The sequence below is a fragment of the Aplidium turbinatum genome, chromosome 15, assembly GCF_918807975.1.
Source record: "Aplidium turbinatum chromosome 15, kaAplTurb1.1, whole genome shotgun sequence".
In the NCBI taxonomy this organism is placed as follows: Eukaryota; Metazoa; Chordata; class Ascidiacea; order Aplousobranchia; family Polyclinidae; genus Aplidium; species Aplidium turbinatum.
The window spans coordinates 17218312-17236651 of record NC_137486.1 but is presented as its reverse complement, the minus strand read 5'-3'; the positions used below and the strand labels follow the sequence as shown (position 1 = coordinate 17236651).

Sequence of the window (18340 nt, the reverse complement as noted above, 5' to 3'; positions counted from 1 at the left end):
GAACAGAGTTGGTAAAAAATGAAATTTCCGTCGCTGATAAAAGACAACCAAAGCTCTCAGAAAAATCAAGCTTGTTTAGGTAAGTCATAACTTTTTAGTGGCTGCTTGAGCTTAATAATTTAGATTGTTTATCCTTGGTTCATAATTATTCTAACCGTTCAGCTGGCTTTGCTTTACAAAGTCTGAACTTTTTCATTTCAGCCACATTCCGAGCCTTTAAATCAATCCTTCTTTATTATGGTTCAACGTCAATAAACGTTGAATCAATGCAAAAAGAACTTGGTTAAAACTTGTGTTTTGACCCTGACAGCAAAATCTGTCATTTTTACATTGATTCAACGTCCGCAGACGTTGAATCAATGTAAAATTAACAGATTTTGCTCACTGGGGGAGTGATTGAAATGCTTGCATCAAATCCTATGTTAAAGAAGTGAAAAAATCTTTTGTTTAAATGTTAGTAGGTGACTGCTCAACTCATGTAAAATTTAACAGTTATAAATGAGTGAAGTGAAATCCAAAATCAAATTTGCAAGTAGGTATGAGCGGAAATAAACCGCAGAAAGCTACTGTAATGCGGTTAAAGAACTCATTAATTACCGCTGTTGAAGAACTTATTAACTATACCGCTTTGTCACTTCCGTAACATTATGTTTAAATGGAGTATTTCTCTTTACTAGAAGTTTATTTGCATAATTATTTATTTGCGTTTTTTATGTGAGTAAAAGTATATATTGTCCTTTCACAGTATTTTCCATGCTGTACATAAGCATGATCGTTTATTTATCCATATCACAGGCTACCAGATTGTAACTTTTTTTGATTTTTAATCTTACAAGCAGGCACATTTATTGATTGAGGAATAAGTCACGATAATGTGAAATCGTTGCATTCTACTTGGCAAAATATTCAAAGTCAGAAAATCTTTCGTTTAATCATATCTCGTGGTAAAGGACATGCGTTTGGGACCCACATCTCCATTCTAGCGCTCATAATATAATTAGCTTCCAAAACAGAAATCTTGCTTTCTTTGTCGAAGGATAAAAATGCTGCTTGCAGGGTAGGCGGTAGCAGTTGTTCACATTTACTTGTCAACATGTTAAGCACCTAAGCCGCGCCATAACTTTTAATGCAATTGTAACTGTAAGTTAATAAACCCCATTCAATAAAATCCAAGTCAAAAAAAACAATTACAACATTCCTGTAAACGTCACTTGGCAAAAAAGATTAAAAGCCATTTTTACACAACAGTTTAAAATCGATTGAAATGTTACAGAAAAGAGTTCTACCCAACCAAACAACACATTTCGTGGCAAGACCCAAGACATGGAAGGAATTACATTTCCTCACTATAAAGCAGTGTCTGATTATTTGTTAGGAACTTGCATCGGCGAAGGAGCATTTGCTAAAGTTCGAATTGGACTACATTGCCCAACAAAAGAAAAAGTAAACTTATTTATGATGTGAAACTTATTTACGAATTGTTTGAGGTTTAAAAGTTAATTCCGCGTTTTATGTTTCACATCATGTAAGAAAAAATTGGAGTTGGTTAGCAGACTACAGCAGTAATAAAACTGCTCGTAAATGAAGGAAATAAAATATTACAGATTGAAATGTTTCCTTTTGTGTACTTTACTTACAAAATCATAAAACTTACTAAACGAAATAGAGGATAGAACACGGCGCATTGTATCTGCAGTGGGCTGTGAATAGAATCATCAAATTATTTAAAAATATAAATATGAAAAGGTCGACTGCATAGCCCAGTGGTGAATACGCTTGTACGACGCCGGTTCGAAACCGCTCAAGAGCACACGGTTGTGTCTTTTGGCAAGACACGTAGTGACAGTGTCATCCACTTAATTCAAACCTTTTCAAGCCTGGGTGTGACAAAAAAATGGATAAAACAAATTTTGTTAACTGGTACCTTTTACATTTTCAGGTAGCCATTAAAATAATCAACAAATTGAAAGCAAAAAAAGACAGCTACGTGTTTAAGAACCTTCACAGAGAAGGGAAAATAATGCAAATGTTGCGTCACCCAAACGTAGTTCAAGTTTACGACATTCTTGAAACTGGAAACAATTATTATCTCATCACCGAGCTGTGCAGCGGAGGAGAACTAATTGACATTGTTGGGGAAAAGGTGGGTGTCTAGTTCCTAGGATCTTATACTTGGAATCTTAGTCAGATTGTCATCTGTTTGAATTTCATTGATGCTGAATCGAGATCTTAGTTTTCACCGGATAAACGTCAGAGGCAAAATATCTTCAGCAATTTGCAAAACTGACGTCAACCGATAAACGGTACTTGTTTGATTCTCTTTGTCAATATTTTGCCCAAAATCTTCTGTCACTTCGGAAAAAGTTGGTTTCAGTATAGTTTGTTTTTTTGTCTATCTTAGTGAAAACCAACACATGCTAAATAGGTAGAGGCGACAAAACACGAGCGTAGGCTACTTATAACGTGCTTAAAACCGAAATAGGATAATATGTGTAGCATTTGAAACCGTCACAACACCTTAACCATTGATATAACCATTTACGTTAACTGCAAGCTTACTCTAGATCAGGGGTTTCCAACCGGGGGTAGTCGTACTCTCAAAGGGTACGAGATTAAGCATCAAGGGGTACGAAGATCCTTGGGCCACGGAGCAGCTTTCAAACAGATTTCACAGTACAGTTTTATTTTAGAATTGAAGATGATATTATGCCATTATCGTTTTTGCTTTGAGAAAAACAATTATCTACAAATAATTGTTGAGTTAGGCTTAGTTGGCTAAGTAGCTTCATTGTTTCAAAAAAATGTGTTTTTTTATTTGCTGCTGCTCAAAATGGAAACCTTGCTAATTTTCCTTGTCTTGATGAAATTGCTAATAATTCTTTGCTGCAAAATGTCAAAAATGAAATTATTTTTCATTAAAAGATGCTGGTTGACTCTTTCGATTGTTACTTTTTTGCTGCTGAATTGAATCATTTCCAGCATTGGATTATACTGTAAATGCATTTCTTTTTGATTTACCGTAACAAAAATGTCAGATGATGATAATTTGAAGGAGAACATCATCGAAATAAAAAGCTGCCAAAAATTGAAACTGCTATTTGACAAATCAAAGTTAGAAGATTTTTGGTGTGTTGCTATGAAGCCTTCCCAAGTCTTGCTATGGAAGCCATGACAGTGTTAATTCTCTTCTCAACAACTTACTACTGTGAAAGTGGCTTTTCGACCACGATGTATATCAAGAATAAGTACCGGTACAGAAATCGTCTGCAACTGGAAGATGATTTACGTGTTGCCTTGAGTAAAATCGAACCATCGTTTGAGCGAATTTTATCAATGAAGCAGCAACAAATATCTCACTGAGAAGTGACAAACAAAATAACTGACAGTTAATTTCTTTTGATTATTGCATTTTTGTGTTAAATATCGGTTTAACGTTTTATTGAGCTATAAAAGCAATTTAATTTAGCAATATATACCTGAAAAATTCAATCAGAATTTTTTTGGGGGTACGAAGAATGGTCTGACCTGACAAAGGGGCACGAACAGCAAAAAAGGTTTGGAACCCCTACTCTAGAATAAACTAGAAGTTCATAAGCGATGTTATTCTAGAATTTGGAGCAATATCCCAGGCAGTAAATCAGTCATTTGTTACACTGATTTAACATCTGCAAACGTTGAATTAATGTAACAAATAACTGATTTGCAGCAGACGTTGAAGCAATGTAACAAGGGACTAATTTGCTGTCTGGGATGTTTCACATTACGATAATATAAATCTTACAGTAATCGGATATAACTTGCTGAATTTCCATTATCAGGGATTTCTGTCAGAAGATATTGTACGCAAGTACGTTGCACAACTGGTGAACGCTGTTGCTTATATGCACAAACGTAAGATAGTTCACAGGTGAGAAGACCCAAGTTCTTACATAGGCTATCCTCTTTATAATGATGTAAACTTTTTAAAGAAGTGAAAAGGTTGTGTTTTGATTGCAAGAGTGAGGCTTACTTCATTTATTTAGGTTCTAATGTAGCATCGCCACGTGCAATCAAAATGATAAATTTATTGTAACTTCAGTAGCATTAAAGCCTTTCATCAACGGTCTATTTTATTTTATATTATTTCTGTGGCCCCAAATGCTCAGTTAGAGATACTGCATTGATTTCTCCAATTTATTTTTATTCATCTATGCAAGACAGAATACACAATCAAGAACATAGCGTTTGGGCAAGATTTGACCTGGAATCAAAGCCAGATCAAGTAAAGCAAAGCAAAGGAAGAAACACCAAGTAGTAATGCTGCTGCAAACAGCTTTTTTGGGGGGGGGCAAAACAAAACGAAACCATTCACTGAAAAATAATTCGAACGGCGAAACACGAGGAAACTGTTTTCGAGAAAAAATCGAAATAATTGAAATATCCAATGAAATTTTGAATATCCTAATAATCCAGTTGGTTGAGTACCACTGATTTAATTTGAAAGTTTTTCCATTTTTTATTTCTTTTTATTGGTGCTTTAATTTTTATTTATCAACTTTGGTGATGACACGCGACAATTTAGACATACAGTAGGATATGTCAAAGTTATCAATAGTAAACCTAAATATCAAGCATTCTGCTATGCAAAGAAGTCAAAGACAGAAGTCAATATGTGCTAATTGGGTGTCTTACAAAAGAGCTTCATTTTAGAAAGGCATAAAAATCAGGCTTTACCTTATTTGGATAGGGCCATAAGCTAAGTGTGATCGGATGCAACCAAGCGTACACTGCAAAGTTTCACTTCCACTAATTCGTTTTCAAAAGTCCGGTGAATTGTAAGTAAATGTTTTCACAACATCAGCAAAGTATGAGAAAGTGCAGTTTTACACTTGTAAGCGTTTAGTGCTTCTGTGGAAACAGTTTTCATTTCATTGGTATAGTTTGCTTTTTTGCCAAAAGTAGGCAACTGCGTAGAAACACAATGATGAAGAAATACATTTACTGATTTTCATTAAGGATTCAATATAATATGCCATATAATATAATATGCCATAAATAGGGCTCTGCTGATTCTCCATGCATTTTTAATAATAATAAAAAATACTGAAATGATGAAGAAAGCGCGAAGTAACCTTTATGCAAACCAACTAAGTTAAAACTCTTGCATTTGTTATGCTTTAAATAGCTCGCAATCTTTCATACATCTTGGGAACCAACAATTTTAATTTTTAAATATACCAACCACAATTGACCCCTTAAGAATTAGTATTTGTTGCTCATTAAGTTTGCAAAGTTTGGCTTCAATCATTGCAACACAGGATCGGATAATCCCCTAGTTTGTTGACTGTGCAATTGAGTAGTGATAGTGCGTGTGTGATGCTCAAAAAGGCTTATGCTCGGCACCTGTCGTAACCACGCAGCTGTGTCTTGGCAAGGCACAGTTTAGAGGTAGACACAAAAATTGACTTCCTTCCAATCTATTTAGTCGAAATCTTCCACCACCGGGCATGACTCTGAATGCGACAACGACCAACCTACTATAGTCCCAAAAAGATTGTGAAACGAAATTGTTAAGCACAAACTTTCATGGAATTTTGAATACTTTTCGAAGCAAAATAATCGCTCTTAATTTATTAAATTTACGATTTGTGAAAGTCTATACTTGATGCACTTTACAACTCAATCTGTATTGAGGATCAGTTCTACATTAAGTCATGCAAAATACAGTACGTTGATGAATATTATTTATGATACAAAAGTGTACGACTTGTTTTTAATGACTTGTGAGCATTAAAGTTTGTTAGCGCAATGACCAGGCACATTAGGAACGTTTTTAATGTGATTTTAACGTTTTTATATTTATGGAATTAAGTTTAAGCATTGACAAACAAAACTCTTTTACGAGTTCAGGGAGTTGTTACGCAGAGTCTGGATCTCGTAAAAACGTCAGCGTTTAGCGCCGTTGAAATGATGTAAAAGCAGTAACTTTGTTTAGCTGGGAATAATATTTCAAAATGAGCAATTTCAAGTATAGAATTTCTCATAAAAACCAATGCAAATAGTTTATTGGGACGCCTTAATCTTCAATCTGCTTTACATAAAAGCAATAACTGAGGCTTTAAATAGTTAAATTATTATTAGTTAAATATTATCGACAGATTCGTGTTTCCCAGTAACATGAGCTTTAGCACATTCTGTTGACCAAGTGTCTCCAAATGTTTCCAAATGTAACGAAGTTCTGTTGATTCTATGTTTGTTTTACCTTCCGACAAAAGCCCACAAGTTTATGTTAATGTATTTGTAAACTCGTAAAATAATCAGCAATGTGACCAGAAGCAAAATGCTTGAAACGCCTGGTCAATCTAATCATAATCTAAAGAGTCCAAAATGTACATACTAAACTCATGTTTGCCAAGCGTTTCGAAAACTATACTGTCTTCATCTTCAGTACTATTGAATATAGTGCATTTTTGATATACTGCAGACAGTGCACAGCGTTTCGGCCTTCAAGCCTCCTCAGTGCAGTAGCTACACTGGGTATGGCCATTGAGATATATAGCCTACCTTCGTGTGACGTTTTCCTATTTGCGGAACCTAAGCTCCAAAAATGGTACTACTGCCAACCTTGCCAAAGTGCTCAAACTGCAAGCAGTGAGCTTTGTTCAATGCACAACAAGGTGCCTCCAGTAAAGTGCTCAATTGGCATAAGCCAAGAACTGTATAGGCCTACCATGTATATATACGATAATATTAATTAATAGCACTGATGAAACACATTGTTTTTGCAAGGTTTGCTGAACATCAGTTTAGTAAGCACATTTTGGACTCTTCAGTTTGTTTGATATGAACACACTAGGGCTACTCAACTGGCGGACCGCGGTCCGAATCCGGACCTTCTGGATGTTGAAGGTGGACCTCGGGCTTCTGGAAGAATAACCTCATTGCCACATTTTAGGGCCTCTTTAAACAAATTTCCATTAGGGAAAAGCAATTTTTTGTGATTATCCAAAGAGCTGGGGGCTTTTCCCCCAGACCCCTCAACGCTTTACCGACTCTGATGTGCGATCCACACAGCTACACTACAAACAAACACAATACATTTTTTCCTTTTTTATTTCTTTGTTTGTGTCAGACAAAAATCCAAGTCGTGTTACATACTACCTGAAAAGTTTTTCGGTGCTCGTAGGCTACTGGTTGTTTAATTTTCGTGGTTGCATATGAAATATTCACCGGACCGCAAAAATATTCAACTTGTCAAAATGGACCTTTGCTAACATTAGTTGAGTAGCCCTGGAATAGACAATAGATTCCATTACAATCATGCGCATGCGCGTGTTTTAACTCTTGTTTTTGCTAAATAGCCTACATTATATAGGCTACGACGTAGAACTTACACGTTTTTGTTTTAGAGTGGTTAGAGCGATGGGGTTACCAACCCAGAACGAACAAAAATAACAGAACATAAAATTTTGAAAAAAAAGATTTCTGATTAGCGTCACTGTTAACGAAAGGTTTAAGGTGTTTTGGTCAACTTGCAACTACTCGACTGGAGGCAGGGCCGGATTTAGCTGACGGGGGGCCCAGGACACTTTTAGATCGGGGGGGCCCGTGCAAAAAAATTTTTTGCGCCTACGGCGCGAAAAACCACCTCTACGTCTACAGTAGCATCAGTCCAGTGCTGCACAGCATTTTGCAGAAACTTTAAAGGCCAAAAGGAAAAAAATAACACAAAATCACATTTTTTTCCACATAAGGGGGGCCCTTCAAAATTTGGGGGGCCCGGGGCAACTGCCCCCTCTGCCCCCCCCTAAATCCGGGCCTGACTGGAGGACCGCGGTCCTAATCGGACCTTCTGGATGTTGATGGTGAGCCTTGAGCTTTTGGAAGAATAACCTCATTGCCACGTTTCAAGGCTTCTTTAAGCAGATTTCTACTGGGAGGAAGCAATTTTTACTGGGATTATCCTAGTTGCTGGGGGGCTGCAACTCCCAGACTCCCCAACACTTTCTCAGAAATCTAATTCGAGTTCATTTTTCATAAAAAAGTGGTTTGGTACAGAAAGTTTAACTTTCGTGGTTGCGTGTGAAATAGCTTATTCACCGGACCGCTAAATATATTCAAGTTGTGGAACTGGGCCTTTGTTAACATTAGTTGAGTAACCCTGCTGTAAAATATTAATACGCTAAATATTGTGAGCTTCAAGAGTGCTTCTTTCAGTAAGTTTTTTTGCGAGATACAGACTGTGCCTTATTCAACATGACAGAAACTGTCTTTTTTTTGTTAAAAGGCGTCTACATGATAGTAAATTTAATGCTCTAGAAAACTGTAAACTGTTCAATGTTTACCAACTTGAAAGAACGAATTCAAATAATTTCTTATTTTATCCATTGTGTGACAATGTCAGTCAACAAAGTCTAGTGTTGGAAGAATAACTAAATAAATTTCTCCACAGCTTTACATTGCCCTTTCTGGTCAAAAAGGGAAGAAAAGTTTACGTGTAATACCGCTTGCTAGACTTGCGTGGAGTCACATGAGTTTGTTATGTATGCAGCCTTACTTCTCTAAAAAGACTGATAACGAATTTCAGCAATCACGTCCATGAAACTTTGCTCGGCTTATGTCAGAAATCATAATCAGACCAAAACCTGTTCAAACAAACAAAAAATCAGTTGCTCATATGTGAAGTTTTATCACCGACTTTTTTTATTGGTTACGTGTGCCATACGATGATGATAATATTGACTTCATCATCAAGTAAAGAAGAAAAGATAAGCTTCTCTGAAAGTCTAGAGATAAAGAGCAAAATAAGTCCAACGAGTTAGATACCGAATCTTACCTAGGCATGTTAATTTAAACTGTAATTTTGAACCCAGCCTATACAGTGTTACACTTTGTGCTTTGTAACGTTTGGGTCTTTTATTTTCCAACCGGTGATGCAAAATTGACAGAGAAAATTTTCATGGAAGGTTTAATTTTGTTATAATGGCAACCTAGTTTAACTCCACGACTAAAACGATGCATAGTAGGTCACAAAGTGCAGGCCTAATTAATTGCACTAATGTTCATGGTTATGAGGCTGCCGAGTAAACCTAATTGAGGTCATTTTATTTGTTAATAGTTATGTAATTTTGTTGGAATCAATAATGTTAAGAATAATAAGCTAAATGTTTTTTATAGCGTTGTATCGCAAACTTTACAAAGCCTGCAGTGTTAGCACAGCTGTTCAGAAGCAATGGCGCAACCAAAAGGGGTAGGGGCAAATTCCCCCGTGTAAAAATCTTTGCCCCCATCTTGCCCCCTGTAAAATGCAGTTAATGAGACGTTAATCAGGAAGAACTGTTTTTGATTAGAATTATGTAGCCTATCTCAAAGTGCAGTAGCCCACAGTAGTTCGCCTATTTTAACTAGATTCTGTTAACCTATCCGTTTTTTCCGATTCAGCTGAAAACAATTAGATACAGTTGATCACAATTGACGATGTGTTATCTTGATTCGGCACGTTTGTTCATTAAAAGCTGTCATTTGCATCGCTTTTCCTTCATTTATAACCAAACCAGAATCATCAAGTCCAATCCGTATAACCAGGGGCGTAGTCAGAGAGGGCAATTGCTCCCATTTTTTTTCAAAATGTCTGGGTGAGGCCCCCTCCCACCCCCAATTCGTCTGCTACAATAGTCTACTTATTTGTCTTTCATAAATTACTTTGTTGGATACGCTCGTGCGTATGACCCATCAAAAGCCTTATCGTCAGTTATTGTTTAACTTAATACTGTCTTCGTTTATAACGTCACTGAAACTGTTGCCTCCCTTGGAAAAAGCCTTGTTTTTTCCTTGCCTCCTTTGTAAGATGGATCTGGTTACGCCACTGTATAGAAGCGTAGCAGAGTACATTATCATCATTAACACATTTCTTTGCTGAGTGCAAAACACGAATAACATTCAGTACCGTACCACTTTAAAAAAAGCCTTGGTATGACTCGATGAGGCATCGAACTCACGGCTACCGATCTAGTGACAAACACTCTAACCAGTAACCATCACGCTACTAAACAAAAATTTGATGCAATTTATACGTAAATACTACCGCTTGGTTCTTAGAGATTTGAAAGTGGAAAATCTTTTGCTGGATTCAGAGGGTAATCTCAAAATAATCGATTTTGGTCTGAGCAACGTTGTTCCGGATTCCTGCAGCAACATCTCGTGTGTACTACAAACACAATGTGGAAGTCCAGGGTATGCCGCCCCTGAGCTACTAGCAAGAAAAGCCTACGGACCAAAAGTTGATGTATGGTCAATGTGAGTGATAAAAAAAACTTAAAACTTTGAGAAGAAGAAATTTGTACCACACCATCAAAAATTATTAGTTAATAATTTTTTCTAGTGATGTTTACGCTGTTAAAGACTTTGTGTGACACGCAATGGGTAACGTTTGAAAACGAAATACTGCAAAAACTAATAATTGTGCAGAAGGTTACATGAAATGATTGAAAAGTTTTTTGTTATCAAATCAGAGGCGTTATAACGTACGCACTGCTGGTTGGAAAGCTTCCCTACACAGTAAGCCCGCTTCACATACCAAAGTTATGCAAGAAGATGATGAAAGGAGAGATGAATCCAATTCCTCCAAATATTTCCTCTTATTGCAAGTAAGAAAAATGAAGAATGCCAACAATCTGTGCAGTAGTGGCGTATGGTATAAGCAAGATAACGTAAATTCTGCAGGTCATGTCTTCTCTGTTAACTTGTCAAGCTACTATCCACAATAGATGCATCGACATTGAATACTTTTTATTGTTGAAGTCGATTGACAGACACAATTAAGTGCTGTAAGCAATATATTAAAAAATCGGTGTGTGTTCCAACTAAACCCGTGGGGTTTGTTGAAATATGTGATGTATGTCTGAAAAAATTAAATTTGTACAAAAACCTGTGAAAATTTCTGTTTGATCTTTTGTCATAAGTTACACAATATGGTGGTCTAATGTCACAGCAAACAAAGTTTTTGAAATTCATTCTAAATTTTATTGATTTAAGTTTTATTAAAATTTGTTCCAAATAACCCCGGCCTTCCGTACTTTTCGGGTTTTTTTTTTATCAACAACGGGTTATGGTATTTCCTATTATTTGCCACTCGATTTCTTGAATCGATCTTTCCAGTTTTGCATTCTAGTTTTGCCAATATACTCCTCTATTTCATCGGATCATCTTTTAGTTCATCTTGGTTTGAGTCCCGTTTCATCTTTTAAAGTAGTAGGCTAACGTTATGTTTGGTTTTGAAATGCTAACATCCATCAATTGTGGCATAAACTAGTGGCGCGATACCAACGAGCCCAGCCTCATGGGCGAAACACGGTGTCTATCGCTGTCAATTCTTGCTACAATCGGCTGACGAGAAACAACAATTAATATTTCCACAAATGATCAAGTGGATGCATTGAAACCTAAGCACCTTATATCAGCAGTGGTCTAAATTACGTCCCCTAAACTTTTGCTTACATAAAACATTGACTACACACTGTCGGATATTTGTATCTGATGTTGTTTGCGTTACAAATAGTTTGATGATTGATTATACTTAGCAGCAACGTATGTTCACGTAATACATTTCCGTGTGGCTTACGTGTGCTCAATTACTTCATCATAATAACTGAGGTGAATTGTTGCATTTTGTGCTCCAATAAAAGAAGCTGGTGTTTACAAATTTGCTGCAACAAAAGAGTTTCACCGAAAGCGCCATCACTACTTTAATGTATTTATTACGTGGAAGTTTAAAAATTCCTTTTTAATTGCATAGAGTGCAGTGTGTTAATATTATTCAGCAATTTTAACATTTGTTTTTATGTTCACAAACATAATGTGAAAGCGGAAAGAACAAGTGTTTGATAGGCCAAAGCTTGCGTTTCAAGCTTCAACAAAATAACATTCTTTATGTGTTATGTTAATTTTCTGCTAGCCTGCTGTTTGATCTATGTCATCCGTCATCAATTTGTCAATGTCTAAGCTTGGTTCTCCAATGGGTTTGCATAAAAATCTGAAAAGACTGGTATCGTCCATTGTGGAGTCAGTAGGCAACCGGTTCATTTTTGTTTCACTTGCAGAGAGTTCATCAAAAAGCTTCTTTCTCCTAACTACGAGCATCGACCCACAATTCATGACGTCATGAAAATGAAGTGGATTTCTGCGTTCCAAAATAAAACTCAGCAATCATCGAACAGGTCTTCGCCATTCCTGCTTAAGTAAGAACGAGTTAAAGTAATAAAATGTAAATTTTGATTTTCTCAGAAACTGATTTGGTAATACAAAGATGAAATGAGATAATGGCGTATTTCGACATTCATGTTAAAGCAAATAACTTGCAGCTTGCATGTTTTTGCAGAGATCAAACTTTTGGTGAAGCTAGCTTGCGTCAAAGTAGTATTACCCTGGCTCAGAACTCCTCGTCATCTATCGATTCAGACATTGTTAAAAAAATGGTCTCTTTGTATGGATTTTTCTGCTCTGATGTCGTTCACTGTGTACACAAAAATAGACCAGGCTCAGCGCTGGTTACGTATCAACTTCTTAAAAAGCAAGAAAAAAGAAATTCTCAACAAACAAAAGATCTAAATTTTGTTCAAGCAACACGTCGTAGAGTCAATCCACAAAAGAACATATCTGAAGTTGAACAGCCACCGTCCAATCCTTTAACAGATCAGCCCATGTCTCAAAGTAGCAGTTCTGATGATGGATCTCACAGCGTGGAGTTTTGTGATGGGTTTACGACGCCCCTTTCTTATTTTCCCAAAATTGAAACTTCCGAAAGGTCTGCAAAGGCGTCATCATCATCACCTTACCAGGAAGAGCAGGAACTGCAATATAACAACGACACACAGAATGGAGCTTCTTTCCAAAACAAAACAGTCTTAGCTTCAAATAAAGAAGCTCTTGAGAAAGAGCAGTTAGTAGATAACTTGAATCCTTCAGTCGACTGCCAACACTTCACACCACCTTGTAGTCTTTCTTTGGATAATAGTATCCTGAAAGGAAATGTTTTCTCGAAAGGAAAAAAAGGAAAAACTACAAAAAGAAATCAAACTTCTGAAACTGTTGCTAGCTGTTCTTGTACCGCCAAAGACAACTCAGCAACAAACAAAAGTAAGTTATCTGAAGTAAATAAGCTGTTAGCAACCACAAGTATGACTCAAAGAGATCAAGCTGAACTATTCAAACCGAATAAACAAGTTGAACCTGACATAGCGCATCAACATATAATAGAGACGGCTTTTCACAAAAATAAAGCTCGAGAATTGTTACCAAGTATTGATACAACTACTTCGTCATTTCTTCAAACATGTCCTTGTACGCTGAGCCCCAAAATAGTTCCCTTGTCTCTTCCAAGAAGTTTATCACAGCAAAAAAGAAAGGGGAAAGAAGATGTTTTCTCCAAGCATTCCTGTTATCCTTCGAACTCCCAACGAGGTTTTAGCAACTTTGCACTACCAGAAATACCAAACAATGTTTCACCAAGCCATACCTCCACATCACCCTTCAAAGAACGATCAAATCATTATGCAAACAATACAAAAGAGAAGTTGATACAAACTGAAAAACTGAAGTCCGGAGTCTATGCAGTTGGAAGGAAGTTTGTTGCTTTTCCTCAACTACCAATGATTATAACGAAACCAAGCAAGAATAGTCAAGCGCAAGGCCAACAATGGGAACTGCAATGCTCACCTTCAATCACAACTGGTTCTTATCAAATATCTCAAAGCCTTTCTATAACACCTTCTCAATTCAACAAAACGGTGTCAGTAAAAAATGACCGAAAACATTTAGACACAAAAGTTTCGGTTTCTTTAAGGTTAAAAAAGAGACAAAATCTCAAGTCTAATCAGGCTCTGATTGATCTTGAGCGGAACCTTCGCTTCAACCTCAACAGTTCAAAACACACAACGCGAGAGATGAACAAACCTCGCAAAGTAATATCGGAACCCATAGCAGCCGCTATTTCACATCTAACTTCAACCAAAAACAAAAGTTTTATTGAAGAAAAAGATGTTTTGTTTCCAACAAATTAATTTTTTTTCAAAAGTGACGCTGTTTTCCTAAAAACAATGTCCAACAATGGGGTCTTTTCAGCTAAGTCTTCCATTAGAAACCCTTCAAGTGACGCATTTGCCCTTTTAAACTTGAAAAAACTTAACAATTTCATGCACGTCTTAATTTCAGTAGCCTAAGTCTACCCCACAAAGTGTAACTTCTTTTAATATGCAGTGATTGAAGCTTGAATAGGCAGTGGACTTGACAAGAAAATGATGTGGATAAGTAGGCTTATCTTGCAAAATTGTCATGCTGTTAAGTTGCATTTCTTTGATGTATTTCAATTCAATTCAATTCAATTCAATTTATTTTTTCTTTGTCGGAAAACAACAGCAATGATAAAGTTACAAATAGTGAACGGGAACAAAACCAACAAAAGGAAAAGGTGGCAAAACTACAAAAGTTTAAAACGTGCATGCGATGCAAATTTAAAGGTTACGTACACGAAAGTAAATTAAGCACGGCCACCAAACCTAACAGTTTAAAGTAGATGAATTAGTTGGAAGAATCAGTTGGCTCCACATACCTAAAGCAACTGGAGGTGTGCCAGTTGATGAAACCATGCGGGGACGACTGAACCTTACAACCAATATAAAAAAGAAAAATCAACAACACGAGCATTCAAGAATAAACAATGAACATACGGCATATTATTACATATTAAACATATTACATATTATTTACATATTAAACATATTACATATACAAAATACTATGTACAGTACATCGTTTTAAGTAAAATGGAGTGTTCGCAGCAACGACAGTGGTGTGATATTGAATAGGAATTGATAACTGATGGGTACATGAATTTAGATTAATTAACTTATTATTTGAGCATGATATTACACTGATGATCATGAATGATGAAAAATGTAGTGAAGATGATAATTATGAAAATGGTCTAGATGGCATGCGGGTGACTTCGGTATCGGAGCGGGATGGAGTTTCTTGAAATGAATTTCCAACCAAACTTCTGGAGAGTGATAGGCCTACAGCTTCATTGTTGAAGTACTCTTGCCAAATAAATCTACACAACAAAGTAACAGAGAGTTATAAGGTTCTGTGAACAAGTATATTATACGTGGTTCGGCTAATTAAAGGCGTATTGCATTGGTAACATATTAGCATCTAATTGCAGCCTATTGAAACTGAACAGTTTAAGGTGGTGATGGCAGATGTACGACATTGACAGTTGTAATAAGCTCAGATATTGTAATAAGCTATTTCGTCAACATACTACATAATAGTAGTATGTTGACGAAGCTTCTCAAACCACCGGTTGGGGCCCACGCATATGTAATTTGTGCAGCGTTTTTCGGTTTGTGATTTCACATGCATCGTTAACATTTGATAGGCTAAGGCTATGTATTTTTTATCTATTTTTGCAAAATTTTCTCGTTCGCTCAACAACATTTTATTCACCTGATCAGCGTCCTTTGGCATGCATAGTTTTAGAAGTAGATTGAGGGGGTAAAAATGTTTTGTGTCCCACAAAAATCTGACAAAACAATGCAATATTCCGAAGTAAACACTGCTCACTCAAACAGTCTCATTAATCAACAATTATAGCCTACTAATAAATTTGAGTGTTAATGGAGATAGGAATGGGTATACTATATAGGCTACAGCATGGCCACCTGGGGATGCGGCCTGATTTGTCACATTTTGTAGATTTTGATTACACCTACTGCTGGTGCTTGACTGACATTTTTTGAGATGTTTTTACTTTTTGCTGTGTCCTAATGACAAAAAACTTTTTTGTTGCCTTGGGGAAGCAGTAGCAAATGAGAAAAAGGAAGTTGAAAAACGCAAAATCAGACTGTTATTGAAAATTAACAGTCTGACTAAAATTGACAAAATCAAATTTTCTTTGTTTTTCAACATGTGAGGATGTTAAAACTTATTGTGTCATCTGGGGAAAAGAATAAAGAAAGCGTAAAAATCTAATTTTTAGAAAATTTATTTAAACGTTCGCCCAAAGTTAGAAAAATGTGGAAGTTTCTGCAAAATGTGACAAATCAGGTCGTATCTTTAGGTGGCCATGGCTGCAGTAAAATGTTTCGTAAAAATAGCCTAGGGAGATGTACTATCGATAGGACACCATCACCTATGGGACAGCTCATTGTTTCTGAATGTGTGTGAACATAAAAACTAAGATTTTTGTCATGGAATCGAGATTAACATTACATCATTACAGCGTGGTTTACTTACTGGTGTACTTAAGTGGTGAGATCAGTTAGGTTAATTGTTTTTTCAGCTGGCTAAGTAAATTTGAATGGTTGACTGTTGTTAATCGTTTCTATACCAAAGCAGGATTATAACAACTGGGGCCTGGCAATAAAGTTTGAGTCATATGATTAGTTTCAAAACTATAACAACAGAAAACTACATATCCAACTGTGACAGATTTTCAGGCAAGTTGAACACAAAATGGTGGTTGGTTGAGCAATGGGACAATACAATCGATTACCTTTGCTACATGTCCCATCCGATACTCGACGAGTCAGTTTACACTATTTTCCCAAGTTCTCCAGCATCTCGTTCTTTCCATCATACCTTCAATAATCAGTTGATGTAGGCTAGCCGGGAGGTAAATTTTTCAGAATTTGTCCTGCAAATTTTTTCTTTTGTTTTGCTAAATATTTGTGTATTTGAATGTCTAATAAACATGTGATGTGACTTCCTTTATGTAGTGCTATTCCGTAAGCACTAAGTTTAACAACATTGTTTCTCATTGCGATACGTCAGACACCGCGTTGCTATATCTAACGAAGTGTCCCAAAGGACGTACCCTCTTGTCCCATTGGTCAGTTATACAATCAACCTAGGGGACACTTGAGTGACAATTTTTAATGAGATAAAAAGCAATAAACTAATATTAAATTTATTACTGTTTTGACTTCATGTTATGAAACAATGACTAACTTCACAACACAATTCCTTAATTTGAATTAAAAAAGCATTGTGTCAATAATAATGTCATTTTTGTCCCATAGGTGGCACATCTCCCTATTATTGGTAAAGCAAAGGTGGGACACCTCGGATAGATTTTCGAAGTTCTAGCCTGCTGAAAGGCTACACCACAACAGGCTTCAAATTTTAAAGAAATACATCATTGAAATCCTTCTGTGGCCGTGAATAATGTTTTTTAAATGCTGAGGTAACATAAATTTAAACCAAACCGTCTACCCAAATCTGATGAATTTCGTTAGATACAAAATGACTATGGTCACAAAGTGTGCACCTTGAAAAAACAAAAAATATTATTGCGTCTAAAATGACCAAAACAAGGTTATATTGGTCAAAATTTTGATACGCCTTTGATAGGTTATTCCTGGTACCGTATAGTAGTTTCGCCTACTTGTAGAGGCTTTTGACGCAGGGCCGGTTTCCGAGATTGGCAGAGTGAAGTATGCGATTGTTGTTGCCGTAAAATTATACCATCCATTATGAACTATTAAAATAAGTTACTAGCCAAAGCATTCTGAGGAAAGGGCGTGGACCAGAGTAAAAATCCTTTCGCGAGTTGATTGATAATAGTGTTCCACAAAGCTCGTGTCGCTGTCTCAGTCAAATAACTATAAATTACTTCAATCAAGTTTCAGACCATGCATATATATTCACCTTCGTTTTTCTTTTTGATATGGTACTTTACATACCCTGCCATAAGTCACAGACTGCTTAGGCTGTAAAAATAATACAGTAGAATGCGTCTAAGTGGTCAGTTCGCCCAGGGATATCTAGAGAAGGGGGTATGAAGGCTCGCAGCGGTTGCCTTATTCTCATGACACTACCAGTGCGGTAGTTTGTAGTGCTTTAAACATGTGGTTCGTTTTAACATCGTAGAAAGTTTTGTAGTGCAGCTGGTACAATGAGCTACAGAAGACAGTTAATAAATGTTACATAAAGCATCACTAAAGAATACTTGTCTACAAAGACAGTTGAAAAGTTACCAGTAAGCTGTTTTTTTTTAACAAAGCCTTTGTGGTAGGCTAGATGTAAAGCAAGTATATGAGTACTTGAATTAACAAGCAACCATGAGCATGCTGTGAATATCCAGGCCTGATGCTAATAGCGCAATGCAAGTTATCATAACAAGATTTATTAAACTACTATCGGTGCCAATTGTCATTTTACGATAAACACAGATTATTTACGATAAACAAAAGCCCTTCTATTGTCAGACGTAATAAAAGCCTTCGTATCCCCTTCTTTAGATATCCCTGAGTTCGCCTCATTGGTCACATTTTGCCGGCCCGTCACAACTCTTATACTTTTGACC

General features: G+C 36.5%; 1 protein-coding gene across 1 annotated transcript; it reads left to right on the top strand.

Moving 5' to 3' along the window:
• The first annotated feature begins 64 nt into the window (after nt 1-64).
• LOC145784366 (uncharacterized) lies at nt 65-15590 on the top strand. Its single transcript, XM_082596171.1, has 8 exons — nt 65-79; nt 1274-1443; nt 1940-2143; nt 3819-3907; nt 10078-10275; nt 10491-10625; nt 12078-12215; nt 12356-15590. Exons 2-8 carry the CDS (start codon nt 1324-1326, stop codon nt 14034-14036), a joined length of 2565 nt encoding a protein of 854 aa, XP_082452297.1. The 5' UTR covers nt 65-79; nt 1274-1323; the 3' UTR covers nt 14037-15590.
• The last annotated feature ends 2750 nt before the right edge of the window (nt 15591-18340 follow it).